The sequence below is a fragment of the Petromyzon marinus genome, chromosome 23 (genome assembly GCF_048934315.1).
Source record: "Petromyzon marinus isolate PM22_M1 ecotype Great Lakes invasive population chromosome 23, UKy_Petmar_22M1.pri1.0, whole genome shotgun sequence".
Classification (NCBI taxonomy): domain Eukaryota; kingdom Metazoa; phylum Chordata; class Hyperoartia; order Petromyzontiformes; family Petromyzontidae; genus Petromyzon; species Petromyzon marinus.
The window spans coordinates 8,829,416-8,845,064 of record NC_133689.1 but is presented as its reverse complement, the minus strand read 5'-3'; the positions used below and the strand labels follow the sequence as shown (position 1 = coordinate 8,845,064).

The window sequence follows — 15,649 nt, the reverse complement described above, 5'->3', positions numbered from 1 at the left end:
ACCATAGGTAGTTGCATAAACAGTTTAGTGAATTTGGTTTGAACATGGGTAAAATATTTATTTTGTCGTAAACACTATCACTGTAATAGGATAGTATAATCATACCACACACCCTGCACTGTAATTCAAACGCATTTTAGTTACAAACATTTTTAATGCCTACGAAATCCAATTCGTTACGTTTTATTAATACGTCTCTCTCTGTGTAGTTGTGTCGAAAGTCTTGTCGCAGTAGCTTTATAGGCGAAAGGGTTTGGGAATTGACTTGTAAAAAAAAAAATATTCAGGTAGGACAAGCAAAACCAGTTTATATATAGTACCTTAGAAATAACATCGTCATTACAAATTGCTCAACAAACAAGAGAAAGACCTCAATTTATAGCCGCTAAGGTTTATTTAAAATGAAGCGCTGATTTTCTGCCTTAAGTTAATAAAACATGCAGTCTTGATCAGAGAGTGCTTTACAAACCATTACATCGTTTTTTTTTTCATTTGCACAAGTCGTATAAACATTTACCGTAAAAATAATGTCACCCTCCAAAGCGATAATTTACCTGCCTCGTATTTATTCATGGACCAATTATTTTCTTGAAAAAAGGTGATGTTTTTTTTACTTCAATTAGATTATACTTTCATATGGAAAAATGCAGAAGGAAATTCCATTGGGATGGATATAATTTATCGTACGAGTTTCATGCAATACGATCGAAAAGAGTTATCATCATGATATCAGGACAATTCATCAATTTATTTAACGTCGTGGTGACATTTTCCATTGTTTTGTCAGTACAAACGGAAGTTCTTGTTCAGTCTTCCATAAGCTTCTCTTTGTTGTGTTCTTTTGTCTTTTATTTTGTTTTGCTTTGCAAAGAAGAAGAGACACAAATGCCTCCCGTCTTCTTTCAACACTTCATTCGTAACCCTGAAACAAGGTGTCCATCACTCGCATCCACAGCAAAGGGCAACTTCAGAGGATTCGCAAGAAAGAAAACAACCTCCCTTTCCCCAAGGTATTCCCCATCATTCCCCATCTCCACCACAGAACACAAGTTATCTTTCATACACTGCCAAGTAACTTACACGTTCCTTACGGCACACAAAAGTGTGCTATTCGTTCGGCTAATCCCAGCTCAAACCATGCTGATTCGAAATTATGGAAGCAATCAATAAATAGCCTATCCCTTCAACAGTCTCAGAGTGATTTCATAGAATCAGCTCGGTTATGTAAAGGATTACAGTACATTAAAAAGCATTAGCAAAAAGTCCCAAGAATAGTTAATTTCAAAATAGTGATTTTATTTTATTAATTACTCTCTTCGTAATTGTCAACAGAGTAAACAACCGCCCTCACATTCACGGCTCTTTATTTGTGCAGAGCTGAAAACTACCACTTTTTCCCCCCCAGCTGTGTATTCCACCCTCCAAACCCCCAACATTGTGGCGTCTCAACTTTGACCAAGTGCCCTTTGGCTAAGCTTCGGGTTACAAAACAACCTGCAGGGCTCGTTAAAAGTTTATCTTTCGCCTGTGTCCCCTTGCCCGCCCGCCCGCCGCAGCTCGTAATAACAAGAGTAGTTGTCGTGATGATAATAATAATATCAACGACGGAAATTAATTATGCATTCTTTCATTTTGGCGTTTGCTACGAGCGGGCGAAGGACGTCGAGCTCTCCAGGGAGGACTGCGAAGCACGGCGGGTGAGTGGTGCTATCGTCGGGTCCACGAGCGAGGACGTGGGGAAGAGCTTGTACCAGCCGATCACCATGTTGGAGAGGTCCAGCTCCTCCAGCAGGATCTGAGCGACGCCCATGAAGCTCTTGTGGTCCATGCGGCCGTAGTCACCCCACACTATCACCTGCGACCACGTCGCAGCGCCGGGGAAAAATCAATTCGACGCGCGCACACACACACGCACGGCAAAGTGAGCGAGAGGGGGGTAGTGTAATAAGCATCGTAGTTCCTGCAGCAGGTGAGACACTGATGCAATCGGTCAACGGTGACTTTCTTGCTAAAATGAGCATTTGAGGCGGTGCTGTTCCGTTTACAGCCCTGAGCCGGAAGTGGGAATCCCCCGTTCCTATGGTGGGGGTGATTCTATAGGAAAACTACCATTGACCTCCGCAACAAAGCGGCGCTCGTGATGTCGACCTGCGGAGGGATGAAGGGCTGAGTCAACGCAACCAGGATTTGACCTCAGTACCTTCCGATTGCGAGCCGCTCGCTCTTCAGTGAGTGTTTTTTTTTTGTAAACGGATGCCTCGGCAGGCTTCACAAATGCAGCATATAACGTTTACGCATCATGCACCTCACGCGGTAATTGATAGGTTGCGTCGGCAGACATTTTTACATTAGGCCTATCAGCTGATATGCGAACGTGGTTCGTGTTTCTCAGCCGCTGTGAAAAAGCCCATTGCATTTTGACCAATCAATCAGTGCGAAACTTATACCTTCGCCATAATTCAGCGAAAGCCGGGATGGAAGCGCGGATGGCAGAGAATGTTGTGCACCCTCGTACTGTGCTTTCCTCTACGTTGTTGCGTTGAAAGTATAAATACAAATATGGGGGGCATTTAAATTTGCTCTCACTTTGTCATACAGCTGCAACGACTACACGCTATTGGCAACTAATAGTCCTCACGCATATTTTCTAGACAAAGGGTAGGCACATTCATCTCAAGTGAGGTCACCTCGACAGTTTGCCATCATCTTGGAGAGTATTTTACGATTCAGAATGTTTACAAATATAGTTAGTGTGAAATAAAAGCAAGACAAAAAGAGTCAGTGTCTCTACTCTTTGGTTCTATTCGGTAAAGTCACGTAGGTAAAAAAGAAAACAACAAAAATCACGACGTTTCGGCCACAACACAAGCGGCCTTTATCAGGTGAAGGGACCAGGCTATCTCGAGGACAGTTCTGGAGTGAAACACAGCCACGCTCAGACCGCGACCTTTAAGCTGTGTGCGAGGAAACAAGGTGCCTTGACAAAGGAATTAGCATAAAAATTAGCATTTGATTGGCCGACTTAGCATGATGAACGGTGTAGAGGTGGTGTACATGCGGGTGAACATGCCGGTTGGCGAGGGGGGGGGGGGGGGGGGAGCTTAACCATTGATGGTGTGAAAAGGGAATCCTTAAGAGCTGCGAAAGTTTGGGGTACCACTACTTGAAAAAATATACTGTAACATTGAAAATTAGTTTAATGTTTGGTTCGATTTAGAACATCTCTCCAATGGTTGCTTAATTTGAAACCATCTTCTCGGTTGAAATTGTGTCTGTGTTTGTAGATCTGAATTGCCTCGTAAACAAATCTCTGATAAAAACCCGTGGGTTTGCAAAGAACCTTGGTATCGAAGGGAGTCAGTGTCTCCCTTCTTAAAAGAGCATTTGGGCAGCACTGACTTAAGCCAGTGGTGGAAATTCCACACTTCCATGGTGGGTGCCAGTCTCACCAGGGAACAACCAGTGTTGACCTCCCACAATGTGACACTCATTGTGTACATGCGCCACCCTTTTGTTATGTCCACCCACTGCTGGATGAGGGCCTCCCCACCCCGTGGAAGTTATGTGACCACACTTCACCGCGCTGGTCAATGCCGATTAATGAAGGCAGGGAACGTAGACAATGGAGAATAGCATAGTACTGTACAATTGATTTTGCATCACTGCCCATCAACTGACAATGTAGGGTACGGCATGATTTTGTCCCGGTTGTTCTGACCTGCAATACTTTTCCTTGTGGGCCATCTGTAAACAGGAGTGGCTGCTGATACAGGGGATCGAGGGTTTTTCGCGCGATCTTTGTCTTCTTCTTGCCGATGCATATGCCGCTCTCCAGCAAGTACACCTTGACGTACGGCGCTGGACAGGAGACGGGGTCACAGGCACGAACACAAAGTCTCAGCATCTCTGCGCGATGGCGAGCGTCGAGCGGTGCACATCTCCGTTGCTGAAAGCAATGCAACCTACAGCTCCTTTGCCCATCCGATGCTGAACTAAGGCTCCCCCATGCTGCGTCATCTGGTTTGTTTGACCATCCTGTGCTTCACCATGCTAGTCAGCGTGGGTTGGTGAGCAGTGGCACCGAGCTTAGTTCGGATATCACTCGCCACCGATGCTAGGCGTGGCGGTGAAATGAAACTTAGGTCATCGGCTTCATGGGTAAATTTCGCTCGCCACTGTACTGCCATCGCACTGCCAGATGAAATCATTAGCGTGTGGAAATTCACATTTGGAATATGTTCAGTTGTGGATGAACTAATGCATGCATTCACAAGCAAACCACACAGATTTCAAGCATCGCTATAATTAAGAGACCACCGGACACAAAAACCCTATAATCCGAACGAGGCATGCTTGGTGGCAGAAAACGTTGCACAATCGGCGTGATTGAGTTGCGGGTTAAGCCGAGCTAAGAGTGAACAGCGGCGTCGTAATCTCACCTGGAAGGGTTTTGGCTGAGGCTTTTGCGACAAGTCCTTTGGCACGGATAACTTCCACCTCGAGCTGCCCCTTCTTGTCGATCATACTTATTTGGATTTCACCTGCAGAGCGCCACGCACGCGGAAGGGAGAAAAAAAGCCGCCCGCGCTCAACAACAGGCGACGTCGTAGGAAATTAAAATATATCCCTTCACTCAAGATATATATACGTTAGTAATTCTAGAGTGTCTCTTCTTCACTTCTAAAACTACTTATTGGTCTTATAATGTTTGTAAAAATATATAGCATTGACCAAACTTCCCAAGTTTTCAATACATCTCATCGTGGAAGGTTGTACATTTAGCAAAATTAGCTTGGCAGATGGTCATTTGTTATGAAATCAGTGCCATCTTCGTTGATAATTCCCATAATAAATGCACTCATTTCACTCGCGCTGTATATTTTCGTTTAAATCAACAGCGACCAGGTTGAGACCATGAAAGTGAGCACGCGTGAGAAAGACATTACTAAAAAACGGTGGCCCACACTATTGAACCAAGGTTCTCGTAGAGTATGTCTTGGTTTAACGCTTGACCAATTCAACCTAATACTCTCATGTCAATGCGTTGAAAGGGTGCAAGACTGTGCACTTACGAGGGAAGTGATACTCAGCACTGCCATCTCCTGGCCACCTCGCAGCACCACACCTACAACACCTGGCAAGCACTGGTGTTCACTATTGCAAGCACTCACCAGGCTAAAATCCCGCTTAGCTTCCAAGATCTGACAAGACTGGGCACGTATTTTTCTATTAAAAAAAAAAAAACATTTGAATATATATATAAAACACTAACTTAAAAAAAGATACCAGCAAGTCACGTCTTGTTTGTTACAATTTTTTTAATAAATAAAAAAATGTGCAATCTATAGTTCGTTTTTGTCAGTTACAACCTTGACACATGTTCGCCGAGCAGTTATGTGCTCTGCACAGGGCCTGTAATCCAGCACTGTGGAGGCGGGGATTGGTGGATCATAGCACAAATGTCGCTAAACTCCCTCCACGTGCGCGTCGAAGTGCAATGTCCTGGCTCTCCAGGAGAAGGCAGTACCAGCAACAACGTGGACTTCCTCCTTTGTCGTCTAAATGGGATAGAGTGTTTTCCCCTCGCATGTGGGGGTTGTCTTTGGGTGCTTCCCGTCTCGTTCCACATGCAAACACTCAATTAATTGGCCAACAACACCTTAACAAAAGGGGATCGCAGAGCTTGGACAATTGTTGGCACCAAATCATCGCGTGGCTGCCTTCCCACTTGTCTGTGGTTCCTCGCGTCTCTGAGCCATTCTCTTTCTGCGAGAGCGAGTGAACACTGCGCCGGTGTGTTATAAGTAGATATGATTATTATTTACATGCCTGTGTACATGCAAATACTTTCCGAAGTGTAAAATAATAATACCTTTCCAAAACTATAACAAACAAAAAATCTAATAATCTACGAGCTACTTTCAAAGGAAACAACTCAGCAGTAGTGTGAATACATGAGATTTTCTGGAGTATTAAATACTAGCTTTAACTACCCGGCTTCGCCTGGGACTTGGATTCACGACGCCCGGCCGCCTTTGTCTCCCCAGTGGCGATGTTCACACAGCAGACCAGTTACTCGTTTGAGGCTGAGTCGTCCTAGGGGAGGCCCAGGACCGGTTCAAATAATCGCCACCGGTGGTGGCCGTGAGCGGGAATCGAACTCTGGTTACCGGGTTCGTAGCGCGGCGTAGCGCTAACCACTACACTACAATGCGTTACGCTTCCACATGCGTGGGTCACGTGGCAGATTTGACGTCACAGCTCACTTGGCGTGCAAAATAAATATGCATTATTGAGCTCCCCCCCCAAAAAAAATAATTGTATTTTTATAATTTTTGCATGGTGTACAGTCTGGAAAGTACCCACATGGCAAATTTCAAGTTTGTTGCATGTCGAGAAGTACGCTAAACATTTTGAACAAGCACACATAATCACAACTTTGCCTTTTTTATATATATGGAGATAACAATTCGGGCAATTATATGCAATTATACAATGCCTTGGCAGCTCGCGAGTTTGACAGCAATCTCAGCAGATTTATCTCACAAGCACCAGCGCCGATTGGTAGAAATCACGGAACGTCATGTGCCGTTTCTCACCAAGCCAGTATAGACGCCGGGGCAGCTTTGAGACGATTCATAATTCTCGATTAATTGCGCCCGTATAAGCTCCACCGAGGGAGCGTTAAAAGGAGGCAATACATCTAATCGTGGGAACATTCCCATTAGCCCAGTGCAGCAGCAGCAGCAGCAGCAGCGGAATCCCCGTCACAACAATCAAAGTCGTAATGGAGATCCGCGGAGTTCTCGTAACACGTTCACTGAAATATAATGTGACCTCTTCATTTGCCTAATGGTCCTCCTCCATCAAGTATAAATTAAGCCATCGCATCGAATTCCCCTCGAAGCTCATTGTCGTGACGGGGACGGATCGGCAATTAGAGCGACGGTTATCCCCAGTGCCTCCCTGCAGCAACGCGTCCGCGACAAACACCTGCACGCACGTCTCCCGCGATGCCGCCGTTGCTTACCCATGGCAGGTGTGGCAAGCGTCTGGCGTCCCACCAACTGCGCTGGCCCCAGGCCGTCCAGGAAATCGCTGATTTGGTAACCTCCACCAAACATGAGACTGGGAAACACCAAGCTGCAGGTAAGAGCACATCCACTGAGTACTATACCTCTGCTCCCCATCTTTCCCGCGTCATTGTTGCTCCCTCTTCTGCTACGGAAAATCGAAACACCGAGCCGCGTGCAGCCCACGTGCCTGCAAGGTCCTCCGTTGCCTTGCATGGTCCACAGTTCGTCCCTGACACCATACGAATAACGCCACGCACGGGCTGTCTGACGTCTCCGAGTTGATAGATGGGAGGCTCTCTCTTCAAAGGCCACTGCAATATTTTGATGATCCCAACCGCCAGCCAGGTGGTGTGCAAGTGGTCAGGGTGCTCGACTCGCAATTTGAAGGTTGTGTGAGTTTAACTCAAGGTTAGGCCAATGCCCCCTCAATGGTGGATATAATGAGCACCACATTGCGAGACGTAAACATTGGCTCCCCAGTGTACATACTTGCCCCGCACCCTGGGAATATGGAATTTTCACCACTGGCTTGGGGCAGTAATTGAGAGAAATTCACCCCCTAAGCTCAATTGAATGGGAAACCGCATTCACCTTCTGACTTTGAATCATCCAGTGCATTCGCATTATTACACAGAGGCTTCTTGACATCAAATTCCCAAGCCTTGAACTTGCAGGTGAGTATTCTACACCTCAAGGTCACCCTGCAACCTCCATCCACGTGCGTGGCTATTACGGGTTGTATTTAAATGCACTGCGCTTTCGGTATTGCTTTGAGGTTGGCTAAGAAAAATACCTGGCTAAGATAAATGCCTGCTGTTGTGTGAAGGATAAATGGCATCATTAAGCAACGCTGTACTTTAGAGTGGAGGTTAAACTGTGGATCCACCGCCCTAATAGGAACATCAAAGGGACTGACAAACACTCTATATACAATAGACTGAGTCCAGGATTACCAGTATAGAACGGCTGACGTTCGGTGAACTCTGACCTAGTTTGAAATGAATACTCAGTGCCAGGGTGAGTTGAGAAGACCGGGCTGCTCGCAAGATGAACTAAACGTAGTAAATGGATACAGAAAAAAATCCAAGCTACTTTCAAGCAATGTTCAAACATTAAACGATTCATTAATTTACTGACCACACGATCATTCTTCACGTTGTGGCACGTGTGGCAATAGAATCAGTCTTGCTCACTAACGCGGCTTTTACGCCAACGTGCAAATATTATAGAACACAACAACTGTAATCACAATGCGGTCGTGGCTACTCATCCACATCTTACATGACACCAGCAGACAATGAACCAACTCTTGAAATTGAAAATCACAGGCTCCGTTCATTTACATCTACATTAGAGCGGTGAATTGTGACGGTGCTCCACATCGTATGGCTAGGCTCACCAACCGGCCAGCGGTCAGAGAGAGAGAGAGAGAGCCAGCCAGGTGGAAGCGTGACGGGGCTTACTTCCCCTCGGACGTGCAGCTGTTAATGGACTCGTCAGCAGAGTCTCGGCTGCGTTGTCGAGTGAGTGGGGTCCGCATGGTGGCTGCCAGACCCGTCTCAGTGCTGCGCTTGACGGTGCTGCGTAGCTTCCTTCCTCCAGAGTCTGTGACACGGCCACAGCGACAATGCGCGTTACCATACAGGCAGGCAGATAAACAGATCGAGAGCTCGGCTATCCCAACGTTTCAAGTTATCAGTTTCTCTACCGAATATCGATCACTTGACTTATCGGATAAAACAAAATAGGTGGGGGGGGGGGGAAGTCCCCAGTGTGCTGTTGAACAGGAGGTGCGGCATTGTCATGTGTTATCTGCATCATCAGCCTCTTCATCCTGGGCGTGGCTTGAAGGGGTTTTCCCAACTTCACGAGGTAGGATGGTGGAGGTGGCCACCATTTATAAAGGGGCCCGAGTATTCGACCAGAAAATAATAGATTTTAATTATTGGCACTTTAATTAACATGATTCATTAATAATACCAGCTATATATATATCCAGGTAAGGACCCGTTAAGATTAAAGGTGTCTTTTTTTCTTAAAGATCATGGTTTACAAAGTCAAAGACAGGGAATAAAACAATTGCACAAAATCGCATGGAAATTCTAAGCCAATTAAACAACTTAACACTTCTGGATGTACACATCGTCTTAACTGTGAACGTGTCTCAAAGCCATTGGATAAGCGAGGGAACGCTACTCGGGGACAATTCGGTGACGAGGGAAGCGGTTGGTCAATGTAGACGAGATGAGGTAACTTTGAAGCCTCAACTTCAGAATCAGAATCTTTATTGATACTGTAGCAATCCGATGAGCTGTAAAGCTCTTTTTTTGGTTACAGATGTCCAGTAGGGGCGGGTCAAAAAGTTACGACAGCAAACAATATTTAAAAAAATAACACGATAGGAGTGCAAAGTATGGGAAAAGTAAGCATATTATTAAAGAAAAAACTTTATATTTTACTGAGCTATTAGCTTTTTTTTCAGAAGCAGCCTGACCACAAATGATAGCTCAACGAAGTGGTTTATTACATTGAAATAGACAACAGCCAAATAATCTAGGACCAAGGCATCAAATGTACAGACAACCAGAAGAGAGTTTGAGGCACAGAGGCAGCAGAGGAAAGGGAGTGACCACCCACGGAGCACAAGTTCCCTGGGTGTTTCACCAAAGAGTAGACTGCGGTGAGAGGGCAGACGCAGGTGAAAGCGAGGCAGTGTATGAGTTTGTTTAACGATGAGGGTTGATCTTCCAAGCATTCCAGTTTGCATAACCACATTCGTGAATTCACTTGTTCGTTCTCCTTGTGTAGTAAATATTTTTTGTATCCATGCACTTCTCATGTACTAACACTGCAACTCAGTTTACTTCGTAAGCAATTATCTCAGACCAAGCGTTGCACTACTCTGTGGGACATATGTGACTGCATGTACGTAGAACTTACTTTTCACCGTATGTAGCCAACCGTGCTAATCGGAGGTGAGGGAGCACTACAAACTAACCACAAAAAGCAGTTCTAAAGACGTGACTTTTCAATCTGGATTTAATAGTGCATAGCTCCAGTGGCTTCCTAGTGAATACTTGATGGTGCTGCAGCACAATAACACTGGCGTGAATATTCTCTGCGCAAAGACTATGGGTTGTCCTCCAGTAGTTCATACAGGTACGTACCTTTCCACGTTTAGATATTCTCTAAATACTCACCTGTTTCGCCTGACCTACGATGCCAATGTATGCCCGGTGGATTTTTGTGGTATGTATATTCCCTACCTTCGTGCATGGCGCGCCGAGATCCCTGGATGAATTGCGCCTAATAAATGGCAATTACTATCATTATATATATTAAAAAAAAAAAAATTGTAACGCACCGGTCTGCGAGAGCTGTGAAGTGCTGCGGCTGCGGTTGTGCAGTCCCACCATGGCCACCATCCTCGCTCCGATGCTGCCCCGCCGCTTCTTGCCGCCGCTCGCCACCATGCCCACGGCCGTGTCCGACTGACTGCCGTCGGTTCGCTCCAGGGCGTACATGTCGCCGCTGACGCTCGTGCTCTTCAGCATGTTGCGGCCGACGATGCCCATCTGACGGTTCTGCATCTTGGACGTGAACATGCTGCTGGCCAAAAAAGCCGCCGCAGCCGCCACCAGCACCACGAGCAGCAGCAGCAGCACACGAACAACAAGGGGACACGACCACCGCCAACAACAACTTCAGTGTAATATATTTGGAAATATTGTGAATACCCTGGTAATGCGACGTGGCCAGATGGCAGTACAGAAAGTAGGTGAAATTAATCTCCGTGGAGTCTTCAAGTGATTTTATGTTTTTATTTTCCTATATTTTTTTTACGCTGGCAAATGAAGCTATGTAAAAGATTAGTGCTTGGATTAAATACATTTATAATTTAAAAAATATATATATTACCTTGTGAACAAATTGGTAATTAAAACCGTCCAGTAGAGATGTGGCTTTAAATAAAATGGTCAAATAAATAGCAATGATGAAAAACATTGTCCGTCGATTTCTTTGACACTGTGTGTACAAGATGTTGTTATGTCTTACAGACTGGAGGGCAACAGTGTGCAGTTACAGTTTAGAGGCTGAACAGTTTCGTCGTGACCATGTGAACCGAACAAAATTTGTGTGACGTGAAAAAAGAAAAAACTATCGCATCCATGAAAGCAGCCGTAATTCACCAGAGAATTGTTTATTGACCTAATATTTTGGGGTCACCGGTGTCAACAGTCGACCGCTAACGTCTCCGTACATTTCTGTTGACTCCCGTAGGTGGCTGTGGGTTACGGACTCGTTTAATTTTAGCCCACAAAGTTACGTCACTTTGATTCATAGTCAGCCAGAGTCCCATGTCTCAGTTATTACTGGAACAGCAGGCTTTAAATTTAAGAGCCGCAGGGCACTGTGAAAGCCTGGTTAGAGCTATGGGGTTGTCAAGCCTCTGTGGTTGGGCATCTCTGTCCAGTGAGCCACTTTAAGGTAGCCAGGACATCGGATAATGGTACAAACCGACACTAATGCCTGTTCTTATTATCTTGTGGGCAATGTTCGTGCAGATTGAAAGTATTAAAAGAATATGTGTAGTATGTGCATTCCGCCATTCGTTTAACATTCATATGACAACTTCTGCTCTGCAGAAATGTAGTTACGGGCGGACTTTTAGGGCACAGGAGTTTGTAATCCGAACGAAAAATAATACTATGAATAGACTGATCAATGTTTCCATAATATGGAAAGTGTGTGCAAGATTCAGTTGGGAGAAACGATCCACGTCACAGCTGATAGGAATCCTTTGAAAACTGCCCTACATAATAACAAATAAGATGGGGTTCAATCTGCCAATCTTAACTCCAAACTACCCACTCTGCCGGTTGTGAAAACGATATACAGGGTGCTTCAAAAATTATGTGACACTTATATGGGACTATGGTTTTTTTAATGGTAAAATAACGGATAATAACACTGCAACATAAAAAAAATGTATGTTAATAGCTTCAAAAAGTCAATGAGTCTCCACTTGTTCGCCATCGTTGTCAACCGCGTGCCCTGTAATCTTCTCGAGGTGGTCTCCAGAGCCCGGAGGCAGCACATTTATTGTGGCATTGTTGCAAATTCTCGGAAGTGTTAACATTTTTTTAAGCACCCTGTATATGTCAAAAAAATGCTTTACTGTGTCTAATCCACTTCTAGATGAAGGCCTCATCAAGCCTTTCAGTCATGAGGTTTGTTTTAACCATACTTTACCACACTGGTCAGTGCAGATTGGTGAAGGCCCAATGCCAGGCCCAATACAATGCAACAATGAAAATGTAAGAATTGAGCACCCTGCAATGCAAAATAACTCATCAGTAACATTAAATGTTGAAAAATATGGTTTGTGTCTCCTTGCAGTAATTGGCATGTCGGTGTTTAAACAAACAAGTAATTACTAGATTTTTTGTTTTATTATTATTAGCCTGATGAAAAGCAGGCTAATAATATCTCGAATGGACCAAATCAAAGTACATCTCAAACAGGAGATTGTTTCACAATAATGCAGCACGCTGAATAATAAGTACAGTCATACCCCGATTTGCGTCTCCCCCTTTAACATCGTTTTGCAAATAAGTCGTTGCTTTATTAGCATCACTACCCAATTTGCGTTGCCTCAGCCCTACACGTTGCTGACACAGCATCGTCCATCCTTTCTCGTTGTGTCACCTCTCAGCCTTCGCCTCCACCACCTAACCTATAAATCGCTTTGATTGACGTCGTTTTGATATTCGTTGTCGCACTTCTCAAGAACGCATCCCCAATGCAAACTGTGGAATTACTGAATATGGTCATAGGTCAGAGCTTTTAGCTGGCACTGCTGAGATCCTGGATTAAAACCCCCTGGCAATTGCCCGTGCTGAAACTGGGTTCTCAAGAGCAGTGAGTTGATGGTCTCAGCCCAGTCACCAATGAGAGCATGGGATCATTTGCAGCCTGATAAATAAACAAAAATATATATCGGTATGATTGTCATGGCATAAGAGTGGGAAACTACTGCCCCCTTAACTGCGTGAAACAGAGGTTGCTTGAAGATATCTCAGAAGTAGCTCTGTTATACCTGCTTCTGTGGGCCGTTTTTTTTTTAAGACGAAGGGTTGCAGTGCACTCCCAGAGACCTGGGGGGGGGGGGTCATGCTTTGGGCACAGCACTCTTGCTGTGTGGCGTTACGAGGCAACACGTCTGCTTGTGTCGAACAGTCGCTGAGCGTTAGGTTGGCATGTCAGATTTCTTCAAGATAGCGGACATTTACCACCATAGTAATTTGAACCTTACGGCGGGGCCCAGGGATCCCGTAAGCCCCCGGCTCTCGCATATACATTACATTATAATGTAAACAAAAACAACTTTTTCTCTTTTTCACCAATGCGTTTGAAGGATTGGTGGCAAGTGTTGTCTTGTTAAACTACGGCTTTAAAACTGAAAACTATGTACCTGCAGTACCTCGATTTAAATACATTATGGAAAAAAATAATTTACACCCCTCTGTCATGTCATCGTGTTTCTCAGTGTGGATTTGTGAACACACTTTGTAAACAGTGCATCAAATAGTACGCGTTTTCAATGCGCTGTTCATATTGTAACAAGCGTTTATACCAATGTTACTCTACAGAGTAGTGGGTCGCCGTTCCTCTTATCTGCATTGATACGAGCGGTATGTGGGGACTATGGCTTAATCGCAAAAAAGAAGCTATCTGCACAGATGCATACGGACAAGAGAAGTATTATCAAACAGGAGGAATTAACGGTGCAACGCATCTCATCTGTTAAATATCTGCAGGTAATAGGATTGTCATCGGTTGATCCAGGCTACAGACATTGGTAGGTCACAAATAATAATGCAGATAAGAGAGCAGTTTCACTGTATTATGCATACCGTTATGACAAATAAAGGACTTGAGTCGTGTAGGCAGTTTGAGCAGCTTTGGATAAGACTTGTTATGACCCTGCCCATACCCGAGCATGGAGTGCATTCGCTTGTTCAGCTCTTCTGCGCGTTCGTCTTCGCTGCTACGCTTGGACGACACGACAACAGAACGATCCGCGCCAGGTGGGTCGCGGTGTTTATGTGCGCGGTGGGACGGAGTCGCCAAAAATAAATTAATTACGATTTTTACTTCCGTTTATTCGGGAACCCAGGGTCCCGCCATATCATTATTATGTATTCATGAACCACCCCCCAACTTCTCGCAAGAAAGGCTCACATGTGATGTCATCACATCTACGCCTCTATATAAGAAATGAAACAGGAGGATTTCTCCACAAATCTGGCTATCGCCTGATGAAGCTAGTTGTAATTACTGGCGAAACGTCGTACTCAGATTGTAAATATTGTGGCTTTGCTCTCCAACACACCGGTGTGCTGAACTAGTGAGGAGTTGACATGTTCTCTTTACGTGACAAACCTTACTAATTGGCTGTGTCGGGTGGTGGTGGGTTTAACGACACATTTATACATTGACTGCGATCTAAAGGCAAAAATCCTGTATTACGGACCACCAATCATCCTTTAAACAATCTGACACGCCCCTACCGCCCTCTAATGCTCAGCGAGGCAACCCCTCAGAAAATTAGCTCCTGTTAGGCGACATCCATTTAGTTCGAACGCAAAAATCTGTCAAGACTTGACTCCTTGACGCACCCCCCCCCCCCCCCGCCGAATCCTATAGAACGGCCAATATTTAATCCACGCAGAAACGATGAAGGATGAATAATATTAACGCGTTTAAGCAAACAGATAGTCCACCGCCGGATCATCTAACTCATTGAAGGCCAATGTAGACAAATTACTATCGAGGATTCACCCCCCCCCCCTCCCTGCATGTTTTGCCACATTTACGTGTGGTTAATGCAGACTTGATGCCTTGCAAAAGGTATCTATTTGGTATTTTTAAATAGAAAAGTGCTCTGAAGCACTCTTCCCATTGCACTCAACCCCCCCCCCCCCCCCAAATGAATACGCAGCCTCATGACATTATGCCGAAAGCACAATCGGGATAACATTGGGGGTAAAGGTCTTATTTACGTAGATGGAGTAAAAATGCATGATGAACTTTGTTGTGCAAACTTCTATGCTTGAAGTCGCAGCGTGCTCCGTAATGAAAAAAAAGGTGTCCCTGAAGAAAACAACAACAACAACACAAGCGTTTCTACGGCACCGAGGACATCTAAAGGCATTCCAAATCCACACAGGCTTGTTTGTAAGTTACTAAAGTGGAAATTAAACAACCCTGGGCAAGCTTCAGTCCATTATTCCATGCAAATGATGGGTGGGCTGCACTGTTTTTTTTGCGGATATTTGTTAAGGGTTGCATTGGCCAGAATTAATCTCAACAATAATGACGCGTTCATAAGAATGCTTGTCTTTTATTGGTCAGCTCTAGTTACTGGCTCTATATACTACCATCTTTTTCCTGAGTTCTAAGATTTTTTAAACGAAAACATTAAGGTGTTTATTTATCTTTCCCCCCCACGCCCCCTCCCCATTGTATTCCATCTGTGAGATGAAGAATCCATTCGTAACTCTCACCGG

The 15,649-nt window shown here is 44.8% G+C and overlaps 1 protein-coding gene across 21 annotated transcripts in view; it reads right to left on the bottom strand.

Moving 5' to 3' along the window:
* Window positions 1-375: 375 nt before the first annotated feature.
* LOC116945264 (regulating synaptic membrane exocytosis protein 2-like) overlaps window positions 376-15,649 on the bottom strand; it is a 264,074-nt gene continuing 248,800 nt past the window's right edge. For 20 of the 21 annotated variants that reach the window (XM_076069014.1, XM_076069015.1, XM_032959632.2 and 17 more), the window contains 6 exons: window positions 10,441-10,682; window positions 8,540-8,681; window positions 7,031-7,143; window positions 4,440-4,541; window positions 3,719-3,858; window positions 376-1,855 (listed from right to left, as the gene is read on the bottom strand). In XM_076069014.1, coding sequence (XP_075925129.1) covers window positions 1,643-1,855; window positions 3,719-3,858; window positions 4,440-4,541; window positions 7,031-7,143; window positions 8,540-8,681; window positions 10,441-10,682 — 952 coding nt within the window. In that variant the 3' untranslated portion in view covers window positions 376-1,642. The remainder of the gene's footprint in view (window positions 1,856-3,718; window positions 3,859-4,439; window positions 4,542-7,030; window positions 7,144-8,539; window positions 8,682-10,440; window positions 10,683-15,649) is intronic. The other variant, XM_076069008.1, reaches the window with a different exon arrangement.